This window comes from Stenella coeruleoalba (assembly GCF_951394435.1).
Source record: "Stenella coeruleoalba genome assembly, chromosome: 2".
Lineage (NCBI taxonomy): Eukaryota > Metazoa > Chordata > Mammalia > Artiodactyla > Delphinidae > Stenella > Stenella coeruleoalba.
In genome coordinates this window covers 147,509,943-147,528,005 of record NC_137147.1, presented here as the reverse complement: position 1 = coordinate 147,528,005, position 18,063 = coordinate 147,509,943, and the positions used below count along the sequence as shown (strand labels likewise).

Below are 18,063 nucleotides of genomic sequence, written 5' to 3'. Positions count from 1 at the left end.
AATTAATTTTTTAAAAACCAACACGAATATAGAATAATACAAAATTACCTTTTGACTGGGAATTTTTTCTATTTTTAGCTTTTTATTTTGAAATAATTTCAAATTTAGTAAAACCATTAAGACTAGTCCAAAAACTATACATCTTTCACTTAGATTCACCAATTGTTAACACTTTTGAAATTTGCTTAATGTGTGAGTGTGTGTATGAATATAATTTTTTTTCCTAAATCTTTTGGGAGTAAGTTGCAGAAGCCAGAATACCTTTTTACCCCTATATTATTTCAATGTATATACCCTAAGAACAAGGACATTCTCTTAAGTAACTATGGTACAGTGTAATATTGATGAAACATTTTTCTTTTCTTTTTTTTAAGGAATTTTGCCTTTTAAAAAATATTTATTTATTTATTTATTTATTTTTGCTGCGTTGGGTCTTTGTTTCTGTGCAAGGGCTTTCTCTGGTTGCGGCAAGCATGGGCCACTCCTCATTGCGGTGCGCGGGCCTCTCACTATCGCGGGCCTCTCACTATCGCGGCCTCTCTTGTTGCGGAGCAGAGGCTCCAGATGCGCAGGCTCAGTCGTTGTGGCTCACGGGGCTAGTTGCTCCGCGGCATGTGGGATCTTCCCAGACCGGGGCTCGAACCTGTGTCCCCTGCATCGGCAGGCAGATTCTCAACCACTGCGCCACCAGGGAAGCCCCGATGAAACATTTTTCAATACTCAATTTTCAAGTTTCACCATTGTTTCCTTTACAGCAGACCTTCCCCAATCCAGGTTCTAATCCAGAATCACATATCATATTTAGTTACCATGTTTCTTTATTTAGTCTCCTTTAATCTAGGTCAGTTCCACAGTAGTGTTGTCATCATTAAAGAGCACAAGCCAGCACTTTGTGGAGGGTCCCACAGTTTGGATCTGTTTCCTTCCTTTTAATGAGATTCAGGGTGTGCATTTTGAACAGAAATGCCACAGAAGTGATGTGTCCTTCCCAGGGTTTTCTTATCGAGGATACATGATGTTGGTTCCTCCCAGTGTTGGTGAAGTTAGCTTTGATCTCTTGGTTAAGGTGGTGTCTGTCAGATTTCTCCGCTGTAATATTTCCTTTTTCCCTTTGTATCTATCTGTAGGGAGATACTCTGAAACTAGGTAACTATCCTGTTTCCCATCAAACTATTATTCTAGTAGTTTTAGTATCTATTGATATCTTTTGCCCAGATCAATTATTACTATCTGCTGTAGATTTGATCCAGGCTTGTTTTTTAATATTGACTCCTATGAAATTTACCTCTTCTTAAAGGGTTTACAGCCATCTATGAAAGCATAGGATCCCTCAGGCAAGTTCTCGAAGCCAAGATGAAGCTGGACAAGGACCAGCTACAGAAGCAAATCCAACAGATGCAGAAGCCGGAAGCTCCAATGTGAAGGGACTTGGGACATGGACCTCAAAGGTGGTTTTGCCAGTGGGGCCAGGAACTGGATACCTCTGTAGCCAGGCTGTACCTGCATTCAGGATTGTTCTACTCATGGCGTGCATGTGCCGAGAAATGTGTTTTCATGGTTCTAAATGTTTACCTGGAGTCTTGAAAACACTCTCTTTAAAAGTATTACGTACCATTTTTACCACTTTATTCCACTTCTCTAAATTCAATGGAATATCCTGCCCTCCCTGGATTTTGAAAGGCTTTTATCCCTTTCGTTTTATGAATGAGAAAAGACTTAACAATTTTCCTTCGATGCTTGATGCTCTAGCCAAGACTTTACTCTTGAAAAATGTCGTGGTGATTTTTTTAAATTAAGAAGATAATGAATTATCACAGGAATGTGTTGTTCCTCACCCTAAATTAAGAGAATGTCCTGATAGATTAGAATTCAACCCTTGAGTCCATATTTGGATTTTATTATTGTTGTCTGTGCATTTCTTATATTGGTATTTTCTTGTAAATCTGTCTTTTGTAGGGGGAGGGGATTTAACATTTGGAAAAAACCCTACCATTTATGCAGTGAAAATAGTTTAAAAATTGATAACTGCCATATAGATTACAAATTAAAATGGAAACTTATGACAATTATCTAGATAATGCAAGGCACAATTATCTACATCGACCACCTAGTTATACCAGGTTTTAATATTGAAAACCTTTTTCAGTTATCCACCGCCTGTATAGTGATAGCCATATATTCAATAACGGAATGGCGGTTAATAGCCTGTTTATTACACAATTAGTTGTTCATTAATCGTAATGGGATGTGAAAATTTTTCAGGCTCTTTGATCTCCTCTCTAAATTTTTCCAAAATTGACACAAAGTGCTAGGGTTTATATACACTTATTGTAACTATATTCTTGTGCCTTGGTTTTATCACGTCAGTGCACTCTACCCTATAACAGTTTTGCGGACAAAATAGAAGGCACGATAATACATCAGAATTACGATGTAAAAATGGGATCCTATGTATTTTTTAAATGCTCTTAAGAATTTTATCACTGTTAAGATGTTAATCATTCACTATCAGTAACGGAACAGATATTCATACTTTTGTATGGCCAGAGAATCAAATTGATATTGCATTTATAACAATGTTAAGAAACATTCATTTTGAGCAACTTCGTAGATGATGGGTGTTTTATTTTCAATCGCTCTATTTGATTAGTCATTGAAAATGGGCGCCAGTGCTATTCGTTCACCTGTGTCTGTGAAAGCTAATAGTGAGACACACGCCATTCTAAACTACGAGGGTGGCCAGGAAAAAGAAAACAGGGATACTTTGAAAGATTGAAAAACTTTTTTTTTGTTTGCCTAGGACTCAGGAAAATTAAAGCATTTTCTATTTTAGAAGAAATCGTAACTGAAATCTCTAACTGGCTATTACTGTTCACCCATAGAAATTATGCTGCTGAAGTACATAATAGTTTACCCTCAATGGCTTGACAAATTTTTTTTTTTAACTTGGACCTGAGAAGTCGCGTAAGGAATATGTCATCCAACATATATTTCCTTATTTTGTCACCAATCTTTGCATCTCTATATAGGAAGACTATGTCCACTTAGTGAAAAAACAAAAAGGTTAATGCTCTTCCGCAATCAGAAAGTGAGTTTCTTTTTGTGATAGAGTAGCCGTGTTTAGTACAGTTCTCCTGGCTTCAGCACAAACCGCAGCACCGAGAGCCATGGCCCCTCCAGCGTCTCTCTCCTCTGCGGGCCCCGAGGAGGAAGAGTCAGCACGTGTCACACCTGGGAAGAGGGGGACAGAGGACACCAGCTGGACGCAGGTCAAGGGGTGACGTGAGTGGGTGATGCTTCTAATGCTGCCACCACCACGTCACGAGTTCTGGCGGGGGTTCTCCACCCTGGCTGCAAGTTGGAATCACCTGGGCAGTTCAAAAAGCTACCAGCGCCCAGACAGCGCCCCCAGACCAACTAAGTCAGAACCTCTGGGAGGGGATGCAGGCGGCCGCACACGTCAGAGGCCCCTGGGTGACTCACGTGTTGTGAGCCCCGAGCTCCAACGTCCTCTTATCACCAAAGTTTAAATGAGAATCAGCTTCCCTGTAGTTTCCTTTATCAGAAATTTGCAATAAAAAGAATAAAACTTCCAAATCAGTGTGGCGTATGATTTTTAAACTTTTAGACTTTTAGTGTGAGGTGAAATTTAATTAGGTAAAATACCATAGGAAATCTCCTCTTACTTTTCTGGGGAAACCTTTTGGTGGTTGAAATAAAGTGCTCTGCGTCCTGGCAGACCTGCTGGTAAGTGGAAAGTCCTGGGGAGCTGCTCCATCCTTGGGTCTCCAGCTACGGGTGTCTTCTCGGCTCTGGAATAACCACAGCTAGCAGTTTCTAGCGTGTGCTGTGTGCCCACGCTATGACCTTGGTGGATGTTCACTCATTTCATTATAACAACAACGAGTTGAGTTAAATACTGTTTGTTTCCCCATTTTACAGATGAGAAAACTGAGTCATGTAAAGGTGAAGCAGCTTGCCCCAAATCCTGCAGCGGGTAAGTGGGAGGCATGATCAAACCTGGCAGCTTACTTCCACAGTCTGGGCACCTACCCTACCCTACCCTACCTCTAAAGATAACAGCCTTGCCTAACTTTTTTTTTTTTTTTGGCCACGCCGTGCTGCATGCGGGATCTTAGTTCCCCGACCAGGGATCAAACCCGAGTCCCCTGCATTGGGAGCACAGAGTCCTAACCACTGGACCACCAGGGAAGTCCCCAGCCTTGCTTCCCACATAACTCGGACTTGCCAGGCCACTGACTCCAGCCCCATCTCTGCATGACCTTACGGTTCTGCCATCTGAGTCCCTGTGCATTTTAATGCCCCAATTCCAAATATCAAAGAGAGGCAATCTTATTAGCTTTGCTTGGGTCAGATGTCTTCCTCTGGTTGGATCAGTGAAGGTGAGGTAGTTGATGCCACAGGACTGTAGGATCGTAGGCATTTCATCCCGTCCTTGGCTGTCCGAGGTAGTGGACTGTGGCTCTGTGCATTGGGAGATGGGTTGTGTTGGGTGAGTACAGAGCAGAATAGAAAGACAGCGCCCTCTGAATTGTGGTCATCCCACTAGGCTTTCAGCCTGAAAAAAAAAAAAATCACAAACCACTCAGGACATCCTGGAAACTCAATGGTAACTCTGTGGAGTTTTTCTGTCACTGCTGTGTGACCTTGGGTAGTTCTTAACCTCTCTGAGTCTCATTTTCTTATCTGCAGAATAGAGATTAAAATAATTTAAAAGAGGGAGCTGGTTCATCGTTTTCAAAATACTGAAGTAATTTATGCAATACGTATTAGGTATCAGATGGTGAAAAGTGGGGCCTGGGGAGGGCAGAAAATATATGGGGGGGTCCATGTTTCGGTCCAAAGTGTCCCAGTATCTGCGGGGACTGTGTATGGGCAGTGATTAACCTCCGAAGAAAGTGATAGCCCAGCCTGAGACAGAGAAGAGCAGTAGAGCCCGTATGAAGAAATAAGCAGATGGGACCATCATGGAGATAATCCCTGAATGAGGGGAAGGGCTGGGTAGATCCTCAAGCTAGTTGGTCTCATCTGTGGAGCAGGTGTGGCTTCCCCAGGAGCATTGAGAGGGTTGTGATGGGTGGGATCAGAGCTGGGGAAGGACAGACTCCACATCAGGAAGGGTAAAGATAGATACGGAGGTTGAGGATGCAGAGCCCGGAGCTCAAGTTGGGAATTGAGATGCAGAACCGTGGGGGCTGAACCCAAATGGCTGGCTGGCATTTGAGGCCTTTTTATATATAGACTGGAAGACTCAGTGTGTGGCTGGGCTGGATGACAAAAGGTGTGCATCAGAAGCAGACAATCGTCAGCGCTGTGCTAAGGAAAAACTGCCAGGTGAATTCAGTATCCCTTCGAATAGCGGCAGTACCGTAGAATTACACGTAGGATAATGTGCAGAAGGTTGTGTTTCTCGTGCTGAATTTTGGGTCCAGTTAATGTCAAAAACATTTTTTGTCATCCGTAGAAATCGAGAGTTAAAGGACTTTTCTAGGTATCCTTTTATATAGGTACTTGCACTGCAGATCCACCTATTAGAGTCAGAATACTGGCTGTGGTAGGCAGTATGGAACATGTCTCCCAATGATCCCTGCCTGCCGGCATTCACCCCTTGTGCGATCCCCTCCCCTGGAGTATGGCCTGGACTTGTTAACGCACTTCTCATGAATAGAATATGGCAGACGTGGTGGCTTGTCACTCCTGAGATTAGGTTGTAAAAGGATTCCCCCCGACCCCCGTCTTACCCCTTGTGCTGTGGAGGCAAGCTGTCCTGTTGTAAGTAGCCTCGTGGACAGGGCCGTGTGGTATAGTCAAGAACTGAGGCCTTCAGTCCAATAGCCTGAAATGAACCGACACTTTCCAGCCATCACGTGAGTGAACGGAAGTGAATCCCCTCACCCCAAAGAAACGAAAGCAGGAACTTGGACAGTTGTATACCTGTGTTCATAGCAACATTGTTTACAACAGTCAAAAGGTGGAAGCAGCCCAAGTGTCCACTGATGGTTGAATAGATATGCAAAGCATTGTGTATGCATACAGTGGAATACTATTCAGCCATAAAAAGGAAGGCACTTCTGACACATGCTACTACATGGACCTTATGCTAAGTGCAGTAAACCAGTCACAAAAGGACAAATATTCTATGATCCCACTTGTATGAGGTACGTAGAGAAGTCAGATTCATAGGGACAGAGAGTAGCACGATAGTTGCCAGGGGCTGAGGGGTGCTGTGGGGAAGAGGGAGTTAATATCTAATCCACAGGGAGTTTCAAGTGGGGAAGGTGTAAAAGTTCTGGAGATGGATGGTGGTGACGGTTGCACGACAGTGTGCATGTACTGAATGCCGTAGAACTGTACATTTAAAAGTGGTTAAAATAGCAGATTTTACATATAGCTTACCACAATAATAATGTAGAAAAAAAGAACCAAAGAAGTGGAATTAATTAGGAGTGGATTATTTTTATTGATTAAAGTTAAGGTGGAAAAGCGGGGTTGTCCTAGCAGTGCGAAGAAAATAATGCAAGTCCTATTATCAGCTGGGAGGGACGTGGCAATTAAGAGTTATTTGCGGGCCTCAGGCGATGGTATAAGATAAGTTAGTGGTTTTGAGAATTAGGTCTTTAGAATAAAATCCAGTGAGGAATGGTATTCCTGTCAGTGCTAGGCTTCCAGTAATGAAGGCTGTTACAGTAGAAGGTACTGCTTTAAATAGGCCTTCTGTTTTTCAAGTGTCTTGTTCATCATTTAGGCTGTGAATAATAGAGCACCTAAAACAATATGGCCTTAAAAAAGGCGTGTGTGCAGATGTGGAGGAATGCTAGATAAGGCTGGTTAATACCAATTGTTGCCATTATAAGGCCTAACTGGCTTGAAGGAGAAAAAGCGACAGTTTTTGTTTGTTTGGTTTTGGGTTTTTTTTGTGGTACGCTGGGCCTCTCACTGTTGTGGCCTCTCCCGTTGCGGAGCACAGGCTCCGGACGTGCAGGCTTAGTGGCCATGGCTCACGGGCCCAGCCGCTCCGCGGCATGTGGGATCCTCCCAGACCGGGGCACGAACCCGTGTCCCCTGCATCGGCAGGCGGACTCTCAACCACTGCGCCACCAGGGAAGCCCCGACAGTTTTTTTTAATATCATCTTGGGTAAGGGCGCATATTGCTGCAAATAGTGTCGTAACAGCCCCTAAGCATAATGCTATTGTTTGGATGAATTTATTATTTTCTGTTAAAGGGTAAAAGCGGATAAGTAGGAAAATACCTGCTACAACCATTGCACTTGAGTGGAGTAAAGCTGAAACGGGGGTAGGGCCCTCCCCTCTGCTGCTGAGGGAAGTCGTGGGTGAAGACCAAATTGCGCGGATTTTCCAGTTTCGGCTAACACGAGTCCTATTAGAGGTAGGTTTGAGTGGCCTAGGTCGAGTATGAAGATTTGTTGCAGATCTCATGCGTTTGAGTTAAATAGAAATCACGCTATTACTCTAATAAATCCAATGTCTCCGATAAGGTTACATAGAATTGCTTGGAGAGCAGCTGTATTTGCATCTGCTCACCCATACCATCATCCGATAAGAAGAAAAGATATAATTCCGACCCCTCTCATCCAATAAAAAGTTGAAAAGAAGTTGTTCACAGTGACGAGAATGAATATTGTGATAAGAAAGAGGAGTAAATATTTAAAGAATCGGTTAACATTAGAATCTGAGTGTATATATCATATTGAAAATTCTATAATAAACCATCTTCTAAATAATGCTACTGGTACAAATATTATTGAGAAATAGTCTGTTCTGAAGCTAAGTGATAATTTAAGGGTTTGGATGGTAATTCATCATCCGTTTGAGATAATTATTTCTGGGCCTGTATGAATGAATATTATTGTTAGAATTAAGCTAGTAACAAAAGCATATGAGATAGGGGTTTTTACATATGGTGGGTATTTGTGGCTTTTGTAAATGTTGGTGTTTGTTATTATCATTGGTATTGTTAATATGAAGAGTGTGACTAACGGGAAAGAGGAGAATAAGTTTATTACTTTTATTTGGAGTTGCACCCACCCGAGTCAAGACGTCAGTTGAGACGGCAGCCCTGGCAGTTTTACCACAATCTCATGAGAGACGGTGAGCCAGAAATACCCAGCTAAGCCACATGCACATTTTTGACCCACAGAAACTGTGAGGTAATAAAATACATGTTGTTTGAAGTCACTACATTTGGGGGTAATTTGTCATATACGGTAATTAACACACCAGCACTGGGGAATCTTGACAGAATTTTTTTGTGGAAATGCCTGATGTTATGTTACAAATTACATTGTCCACTATATAATCCTATTTAATACACTTTCTGAGCAGGAAATGACCTTAAAAACATATCGAATGGCATATATACCTTATCACATTTAATCTTTGTAATTACCCTATTTGGTATGTACTATTATTTCCATTTTGTGAGGGAGCAGATTATGGAAGGTCATACAGCTAATTCGTGGAGGAGCAGGGATGTGAATGCATATCTATCCTTCTCTAAAGCCCAGGCTGACATTTTGCTCCAAGATAAGCCAACACCAAGACATAACGTGATTGGTTTAATAATCCCAAAGCTGATTGGAATCAGAATCCTCTCTGGATCGGTGGTCTCAGCGTGTTCCCAGACCAGCAACATTGGCATCACCTGGGAAGTTGTTAGAACTATAAACTCTTGGGCCCCACCCCAGACCCACTGGATCAGAAACTCTTGAGATGGGCTCAGCAACCTACTTTAACAAGTCCTGCAGATGATTCCAATGCAAGTGGAATTTGAGAATCACTGAGCTAGAGCTGCACTATAATACAATAGCCATTGGTCACGTCGACCATTTAAATTTAAATTAATCCAAATTAAATAAATTTAAAAATTCAGTTGCTCAGTTGCACTAGCCATATTTCACATGCCCAATAGCCACATGTGGTTAGTGGCTACAGTATTGTCCTGTGCAGATGTAGAACATTTCTATTGTCACAGAAAGTTCTGTTAGACAGCCCTGATCTACAGCAATAATTTCCTCACCTTTTCAACTGACAGCTCTGTCCACAACTCTGTACCTTCGTGGTCAGCCTAGAACGAGATTTGGACCCGGAACTTTCCTCCAGCCTCACCCCTACAATGTTATGTCAGTTGTCCCTAACAGAGATGATTTCCCAGGTCCTTATAAGGTTTTGTCTCATCTGCCAGTCCTGATCAGTAGATATTGCTGCCTGGACTGAGTTGAGAAGGATTCGAAGGCTGGTGCCAGGCCCAAGGGGAGGGGCCAAGGTGTGTGAACCAAGGGCCAGCTGCAGATTCTCACCAGGACATCCCAGGCGTGGAGGATGCCCAGCAAGGGGTTGCCAGCCAGGGGACTTGAGTGATTCTTTTTTTTTTAAACATCTTTATTGGAGTATAATTGCTTTACAATGGTGTGTTAGTTTCTGCTTTATAACAAAGTGAATCAGTTATACATATACATATGTTCCCATATGTCTTCCCTCTTGTGTCTGCCTCCCTCCCACCCTCCGTATCCCACCCCTCTAGGTGGTCACAAAGCACCGAGCTGATCTCCCTGTGCTGTGCGGCTGCTTCCCACTAGCTGTCTATTTTACATTTGGTAGCGTATATATGACTTGAGTGATTCTGATGCCGCCTAGGGAGACGGATCCAGCAGGCCTGGATTAGAGTGAGCCCAAGTGGAAAATATAAAGGGACACCAAATACTCTGTAATTAAGATAAATAGTATGTCAATGCAGTACTTTTTAAAAATCAAAATTAATGCCACAAAATGCACAATGAACAAAATACCAAACCTCCACAAACCATGCTGTGTGGAGCTATTTTGGACCTGAGGCAAAAAGAAAAATGTGTGCCCTATATACATGTTTTATGTAATTTTATTTAAATTTTTGACATTTGTGCATCATGAGATTTTTTTGGTTAATTTAGATTTTTAGAAATATTGCACAAAAATACTATTTATTGGGCTTCCCTGGTGGCGCAGTGGTTGGGAGTCCGCCTGCCGATGCAGGGGATACGGGTTCGTGCCCCGGTCCGGGAGGATCCCACATGCCGCAGAGCAGCTGGGCCCGTGAGCCATGGCCGCTGAGCCTGTGTGTCCGGAGCCTGTGCTCCGCAGCGGGAGAGGCCACAACAGTGAGAGGCCCGCGTACCACAAAAAAAAACAAAAAAAAAAACTATTTATTTTGACGGCTGAGGGTTTTGGCTGCTCTTCTCTTTATACTTAGCATTTGAGATGAGAGCTCACTCACCTCATTCTAATCTCGGCCCTGCCCAGAGATCTAGAAATTTGGAGCTAAATCCAGTTCTCAATTATTGTTATTAGCTTATCTCAGGCATGTCTGATTGCTTTAGGTGGTTTCTGGTCTGTTTTTATCCCTAATTGTCATGCTTTGTTTAATCTTCAAACTTGTGACCCAGTGTTTCTTGGTGGTAGGTTGGGACACAAAGAAAACAAAGCTCTGACCTTTCTGAGACTCAGAGGAGGATGGCAGGGGAGCGGGATGGAGAGGAGTGAAAATGCTTGCATGGTCTCGTCACTCGCTGCTGTCATCCTAGAGAGAGCTCTGCCGCGCCACTTGGCCAGCCCTTGGGATTCACTGTCCTTTGCTGCCCCTATGTGGAGGGAATAGAAACTTCTAGGGAATCTTTTTTAAAAAATTGTGGTACAGTTGATTTACAATATTATAGTAGTTTCAGGTGTACAATATAGTAATTCACAATTTTTAAAGATTATACTCCATTTATAGTTATAAAATATTGGCTATATTCCCCGTGCTGTACAATATATCCTTGTAGTTTATTTATTTTATACATAATAGTTTGTACTTCTTAATCCCCCACCCGAATCCTGCCCCTCTCCCCTGCCCCATAACCACTAGTTTGTTCTCTAAATCTGTGAGTCTGTTTCTGCTTTGTTATATTCACTAATCTGTTTTATTTTTTAGATTCCACATATAGGGAATATGTTTCAATAGGAAGAACCCAGAACGAAGGAATGCCTCTGTGGAAGAGCCCTTGGAGATCCTTGAACTCCACTCTCATTTTCTAGAACAGGAAACCAGAGAAATTAAAAGTGGGCTTTGCAGGTGAGGACGCGTGACAGTATGATAGACAAGCTGTACCCATAATAGTGACTTGGCACCAGCTGTGCACGGGCTGGGACGTGGCAATGAACAAAACAGACCAAAATGTCTGCCTTCATAATTTTTGGCTACGTTGGGTCTTTGTTGCTGAGCACGGGCTTCTCTCTGGTAGTGGCCAGCGGGGGCTACTCTTCGTTGCGTGCGCGGGTGTCTCATTGCGGTGGCTTCTCTTGTTGCGGAGCACGGGCTCTAGACGTGTGAGGTTCAGTAGTTGTGGCACACGGGCTTAGTTGCTTCGCGGCATGTGGGATCTTCCTGGACCAGGGCTCGAACCCGTGTCCCCTGCATTGGCAGGCGGATTCTTATCCACTGCGCCACCAGGGAAGCCCCTGGTTGCCTTTATAGAGTTTCAAGTCTAGTGTGAGGTGGGGGTAGGGAGAGAAAATCAACAGACAAGTAAATCTCAAGCCTGTCAGTTGATGGGAAGTGCTTGGGAAGAAAATAAAGCAGGGGCTGGGGGAAGGGAGGTGCCAGTCGCAGGAGGATGGCCAGGGAAGGCCTTGCTGAGATGTTAAGGTCTGATGGAGATAAGGGAGGAACCAGGCAGCTACCTGGGGGAAGAATTTACCTACATCTTCTTATTTTTATAAAATAACCCTATTTATAGTTCAGACATTCCATATCCATGGAGCTGCTAATATGTTGTCCTTTTGGCTAAACAGTTAGCAGCTTTTCTCCCCCTGCTTTTATGAGCTCCGGATGCCTCATTGTCCCCTATTTGGCTTCTCAGTTTCCATACCCTGGATGACCAATTCTCTGTAGTAAATTCCCTGTGTGAAATACCTAGGGAGGTTTCTGTCTTTCTGAATGGACCCCGGCTGACATAATGAGTAAATTGCACCTGGGATTATCACTTGCTCTGCCCCATCACACACATGCTTTTCCTCCAGTGCCATGTAGATCTTTGTGATGGAAGGAATGTTCACATATTGAGGTATGGGTAAGTCATCCTGGCTTATACGTGATGTGGCTTGAATTCCTGTTAATGAGAGCGGCCTGTCTTTATGGCCTGTTTATCATGCATTGTGCATCTGCTTTAACCATTAAGAGAAGAATGCATTATCCCAAAGTAAAGTATGTCCATTGTGAAGATAGGGATAAATGCCTCTCCCCACCCCTTCATAGCCCCCAGCTAAGTACTCCTTCGAAGATAAGCTTCCCTTCCCAGATACCGAGGTCCTGCTGACTCGCTATGTATGTGCTAATCTGCCTCATCTGAAAGCTTGATGGAATGTACCTCTGTCATATTTGACGTTCTTTGATTCTGACAAGATACAAAACTGTACTGAAAACCACGCTTCTCCAGAGGGCTTGCTTTCTTGGAAAGCAAGCTGCGCTCCCGGGCTGTAATCCTCCGTCTGGCTGGACGCAGCTGTCTTCTGTTCCTGTTATAGATCGTTGATTATTTGCACCGACATTTGGAATTCCCAGGTTTGTGCTTGCCGATAAGCCAACAGCACCTCTGTTAGCTAAGGTTTTGTGAGTGTGCCCCACGTTGTGCTAGGCACTGATCTCTGTATCTGCCAAGAAGTCTGCACAGAGCAGCCCCTTTACCCCTGCCCCAGGCCCCTGCTGGTCTATTAGCAGCTCCCAGACCCTCAGGCGCGCACTCTAGAATCTGGCCAGGAACTCGTATGTCCAACAGCTGCCGTGCTGCTGCCCAAACCGGGATGGACAGGGCCACACACTGAGCTTCTTAAGTAAGACCTCAGCTTGTCCACTCTCTGCACAATGTTCTTAGCATCCTCAAACCCATCTGGACATTGGGACCAGTTTTCCACCTCTGGGTTTCACCCCAAGAGGGAGAAAAGGGAGGGCATGTTTGCCAGCTGTCCTCTCTCCTCCTCATACCCCACTGGATGAAAGAGCAGGCTGGGTGTCCTATTTGTGCTTCCTGTCTGGACTGGCCTCCCACCCTGCCTTGTCCTCATTCCAAGCCCCTGCTGGTAGAAGGGGGTTCTTTCTGCACCATGGAGGCAGGTTTGGTTTATGACCAAGTCCATAGCTGTTGCTCCTACTAGGAAAAGAAATTTAGAAGGTTCTTTCCCTTGTGACGAAGCCTGGCTTTTGAGATGTGTCTAGTTGTGGACATGTATAGCTATTCTGGGTTTCAAAACTGAATGTGGACTACTTTCTCTTGGCATTCCTGCTGTCACCATCCCAGTTCCCTCTTCAGCAAACAGATACTTCCATAGAATAGGGGACAGGTGGAAGGCAAGGTATGCAAATGACACAATTAGTCAATTAGTTTATTTCAAAATATTATCCCATTACATATACCTGAATATCCACCTCCTAGACTGTGATCTACTTAAAGGCATGGTCACGTTTCCCCAAATATCTCAAAATGTCTAAGAGAAGGCAGGTGCTAACCATGAAAAGATGTATGCATTAACTACTGTTTCAGGTTTCCTTATGTTGTCTTCCATTATCACAGCTCCTTGCAGGGTAGCTTCCTGCCCCAGACTAGTTAGAAACTCCAATAAATAGTTCCAGATGGGCTAAGGTCTTTGATGAATGAAAAGTAAAATGAATGACCTGTTTAATTAATGCATGTTTAAAAAACTAATCTTTCTAAAGGGTCTGTGCTTGGGGTAAAATTCCAAAAGGAAGGTAAGAACATTGGGGACCACTGCATTAGTCATTCACTGAGCACATGCTCTATGGAAAGTGACATTTTGCACATTATCTCGTTTACCTGTTATTTCTGGACACTGTGAAAAATAAGTTTTATGGCAGACCTGTCTTAAACAGGCATTCCGAAAGCCAGACGGTAAATTTCTCTGGCTTTATAAGACTCCGGAAGAAGAAATCATTTCAGCTTAGCCTCATTTTGGCTCTTTTTCAACTATAGAAACTAGAGAGCTATGAAGTCTATCATTAGATGGAGCAATAAGGTATATTTTTAAGAAGCAACAAAAAAAACCCCGACACCCCACCACCACCACCCCAACTTTCAAAGGATGTGTGCCCTTGGATAAAAAATATACATTTGTAAAGAGCCCTGTGAATGCATGTATGTCGATGAACGATACATTAATAACAACACCTCTAGACGTCTGGGTTTCATCATTCAGTGTAGGTAGGAATCCTCGAGGCGCTTATTCTAAATGTGTTTTTTTCAGGATCCACCCCATAGAAAATCTGCTTTAGTAGTTGTGGAGTTTTATCCCCATCCCTCAGGTGTGTCTGACTCAGTCCACAGACCACAACTTGAAAAGCCCTGCTCTGGATGACCTGATACACGTATAGGACTTTGTAATTTACAAAACACTTTTGCCTAAAATACTTAGCCCTCATAACACCCCTGAGTTACTATTATTATTCTCATTCTTAGATAAAGAAACCAAAGTTACTAATTTTAATTGAACACCTCCTATGTGCCAGACACTTTAAAATTGCATATCTCATTTAATTTAGACAACAACACAATGAGTAAGAAATTACCTTTTAAATCTTACGAATAGGGAAACTAAATCTCAGAGGAGTTTGGTCAAGGTTCTATAACCAGCGAAGCAAGGCTGAGCACCCACATTCTTTGATACCAAGTCGAATGCATTTCCTACTACCACCTATTAGATCCCTCAAGCTTCTGGAAAGGAATTCCTATGTCAGAGCCTTCCTTTGCACAGGTCCACTTAGGCCTGCATCTCACAGACCTGTAAAGCTGCAGAGGGGGAGAAAGGAACATGAGAAAGAGTTACCATTATAGCATCAGTGTGTAAAACTCATTCGTTTCAGCCTGAAAAAAAAAATCCCTCTTCCGTTTTCTCACTCCTCCTTCTGCCTTTCTCAGGTGTTTTCATGACACGTCCTTTTAGTAGTTTTCTGCTGCCAGTTGTAGGTAGTTGTAGGTAGCTTGGCCTTGGGCCTTTGAATAAAGCCTTGTGGGTGTTCATTATTCTCAGATTGAAAATACTTGGTGGTGGTAAGAAGTTCTTTCTTTACATGGTCATCCCCTCCCCACTACAGCCCTGAATCCCTCTTAAAATATAAATGTATTCTAATGCCTAGAAAATAGACCAGTAGCTAATAGGTAGTTAATAAGTATGGTTGAATGAATGATTATTACTGAACACGTATTGAAATGTAAGAGTGGATGGTGTTGTTTCTGTTTGAAGCGTCACCAAATAACACTGAATGTATGGAACACTCATTATCATAAACTTTACATTCAGGAGTCCTTCTGTGACTCGGCCACCTTCTAAATTATTCTAGAAATGTCGGTTTGGGTGACTGCCCACAACTCTTTAAATGAAATGGTTCTGCACACTGTCTTTTGCCCAGATGGCTTATGCCCCTGGTCACAGCTGATTGGACCAAGGTAGACACCCTATCAAAGACAGCCAATCGGAGGTGAGCTGTTGACTTCTAATATGATTTGGCGCAAAAGGCTGAGTTGGGTCTATAGTTATTTAAACTTGCATGCAATCCCTTCTGCCTGCTAGGGGATGAGGTGGTGAAGGAGGGTTGACATAAATTAGCTAATATCTGGGTTATGTGGATATTCATCCTACAGCTGCTTAGTGTACATTCTATCTCTTGGAAGGGACAGGGAGAGACACTTACAGAGATGGAGTGAGATACAGAGGCCCCTCGTCTTCTAGGAAAGTGACAAGGCTCTCTGGTGTCAAGCAGGTGACTGTGCTTCAGGCTTTGGCCCCGAGGCTTCCGCAGACAAAAGCGAGGCAGCTGATAACACTGGGGAAGGAGCAAAAGGCAAGGAGTTGGAAGGTCTGTGTTTGTATCCTCACTACCGATTACAGGATGTGTGCCCTTGGATAAAACATATACATTTGTAAAGAGCCCTGTGAATACATGTCTGTCGATGAACGATACATTAATAACAACACCTCTAGACGTCTGGGTTTCATCATTTAGTGTAGGTAGGAATCCTCGAGGCGCTTATTCTAAATGTGTTTTTTTCAGGATCCACCCCATAGAAAATCTGCTTTAGTAGTTGTGGAGTCTTATCCCCCATCCCTCAGGTGTGTCTGACTCAGTCCACAGACCACAACTTGAAAAGCCCTGCTCTGGATGAAGGAACTAAAAGCAGGAGACAAGTCCATCTCAGTCAGTGAGCCTCCTTCTGGCTGCTCAGTCAACCATGGCCGCACTGCCTGGGTGCTGGAGCGTCTGTGTATTTCAGAGCCCCGTCACTTAAGGCACAAACGCCAGATTGAGATCGGGAAGGGTCTTCTCGCCTTCCTGAGCATTGCGTCTAGGTGGGAGAGAACGAACCTAGGAAGGAATACGCCAACCAAACAGGAGAGGAGTTGGGTATTTCTCCAGAAACCAGACATGGTTTTCTCTCCATGGATGTGGTGTGGAGGCTTTATAGTTTGGGGGCTTAGCTGGCAAATGTGGGGGAAAAGGGGCCCAGGTGTCCGAAGGAGTATCTGCTGAAAGTGCAGAGGGGCAGAGAAGCAGCCCCAGGGCAGAGGGCTATGAGAGAGCCCTACAGCCTGAGCAGAGAGCTGGTTAGGGTTAGAGCTATGGAGAGAATTCACTCTCACTCAGAGATGGCTAAAGGAGGTTCAGTGCCAACCTAAGAAATTCCCTGTTTCATTCTACACGGTCCTGCCATCTGTCCCAAGATGGCCAACAATTTTTTTTTTTTTTTTGAGAACAGGCTATCCCATGACATTTGCAATTGACCAGGCACTGAAAGAATTGCAGTATAGGAGTAGGGTCCAAATATGTGATCAGTTGAGATGATGGGCTGAATTTAACAGAATAATATGCAATAGAAAAGAAGCACATAAAATGATGGTTAACATCATTAGTCATCAAAATGTTTATAAAATCCACAATGAAATACTTCAATCCTACTAATATGGCTAGAATAAAAATGACAGACAATAACAAGTGTTGGTGAGGATGTGAAGAAATTTGGAACTCTTTTACACTGCTGGTGGGAACGTAAAATGGTGCAGCTGCTGTGGAAAACAGTCTGGCAGTTCCTCAAACGGTTAAATATAGAGTTACCACGTGACCCAGCAGTTCTACTTCTAGGTATAGATCCAAAAATATTGAAAACGCATGTTCACACAAAAATGTGTACAAGAATATCTATAGCAGGATTATTCATAATAGCCAAAAGGTGGAAACAGCCCAAATGTCCATCCACTGATGAATGGATATCCATACAATGGAATATTGTTTGGCCATAAAAAAGAATGGAATTTTGACACACAAAAGGACAAATAATATGATTCCACTTATATGAAATGGCCAGAGTAGGCAAATTTGTAGAGCTAGCAAGTAGATTGGTGGTTGTCAGGGGCTTGGGTGTGGGGAGAAGGAATGAGGTGTGATGGCCAATGGGAATGGGGTTTCTTTTTGGGGTGGTGAAATGTTCTGGAATTTGATGCTGGTGATACTCGGTAAATATATTTAAAAACTTAACTGAATTGTACACTTTAAAAGAGTGGAGTAAGCTGGGACAAAGTGAGAGAGTGGTAGTATATATATGGACATATACACACATACACATATTTTTACCAGATGTAAAATAGATAGCTAGTGGGAAGCAGCCGCATAGCACAGGGAGATCAGCTCGGTGCTTTGTGACCACCTGGAGGGGTGGGATAAGGAGGGCGGGAGGGAGGGAGACACAAGAGGGAAGAGATATGGGGATATATGTATATGTATAACTGATTCACTTTGTTATAAAGCAGAAACTAACACACCACTGTAAAGCAATTATACTCCAATAAAGATGTTAAAATAAAATAAAATAAAAAATAAAAGAGTGGTAGAGTAGATCTCAATAAAGCTGTCATTAAAAAAACACTCAAAGAAGAAATAAAAACTTCCTTCTGAAAAAGTAATAAGAATAAATGCATGGTCCTGCCTTTGGGTCCAAGAATTAAAG

The 18,063-nt window shown here is 43.1% G+C and overlaps 1 protein-coding gene across 7 annotated transcripts in view; it reads left to right on the top strand.

The window, feature by feature from the left end:
* The window catches only part of FAM81A (family with sequence similarity 81 member A), a 123,873-nt gene extending 120,282 nt beyond the window's left edge, over positions 1-3,591 (top strand). For all 7 annotated transcript variants that reach the window (XM_079914573.1, XM_079914575.1, XM_079914574.1 and 4 more), the window contains exon 9: positions 1,298-3,591. In XM_079914573.1, the coding sequence (XP_079770699.1) occupies positions 1,298-1,422 (125 nt within the window). In that variant the 3' untranslated portion in view covers positions 1,423-3,591. The remainder of the gene's footprint in view (positions 1-1,297) is intronic.
* Positions 3,592-18,063: the final 14,472 nt, after the last annotated feature.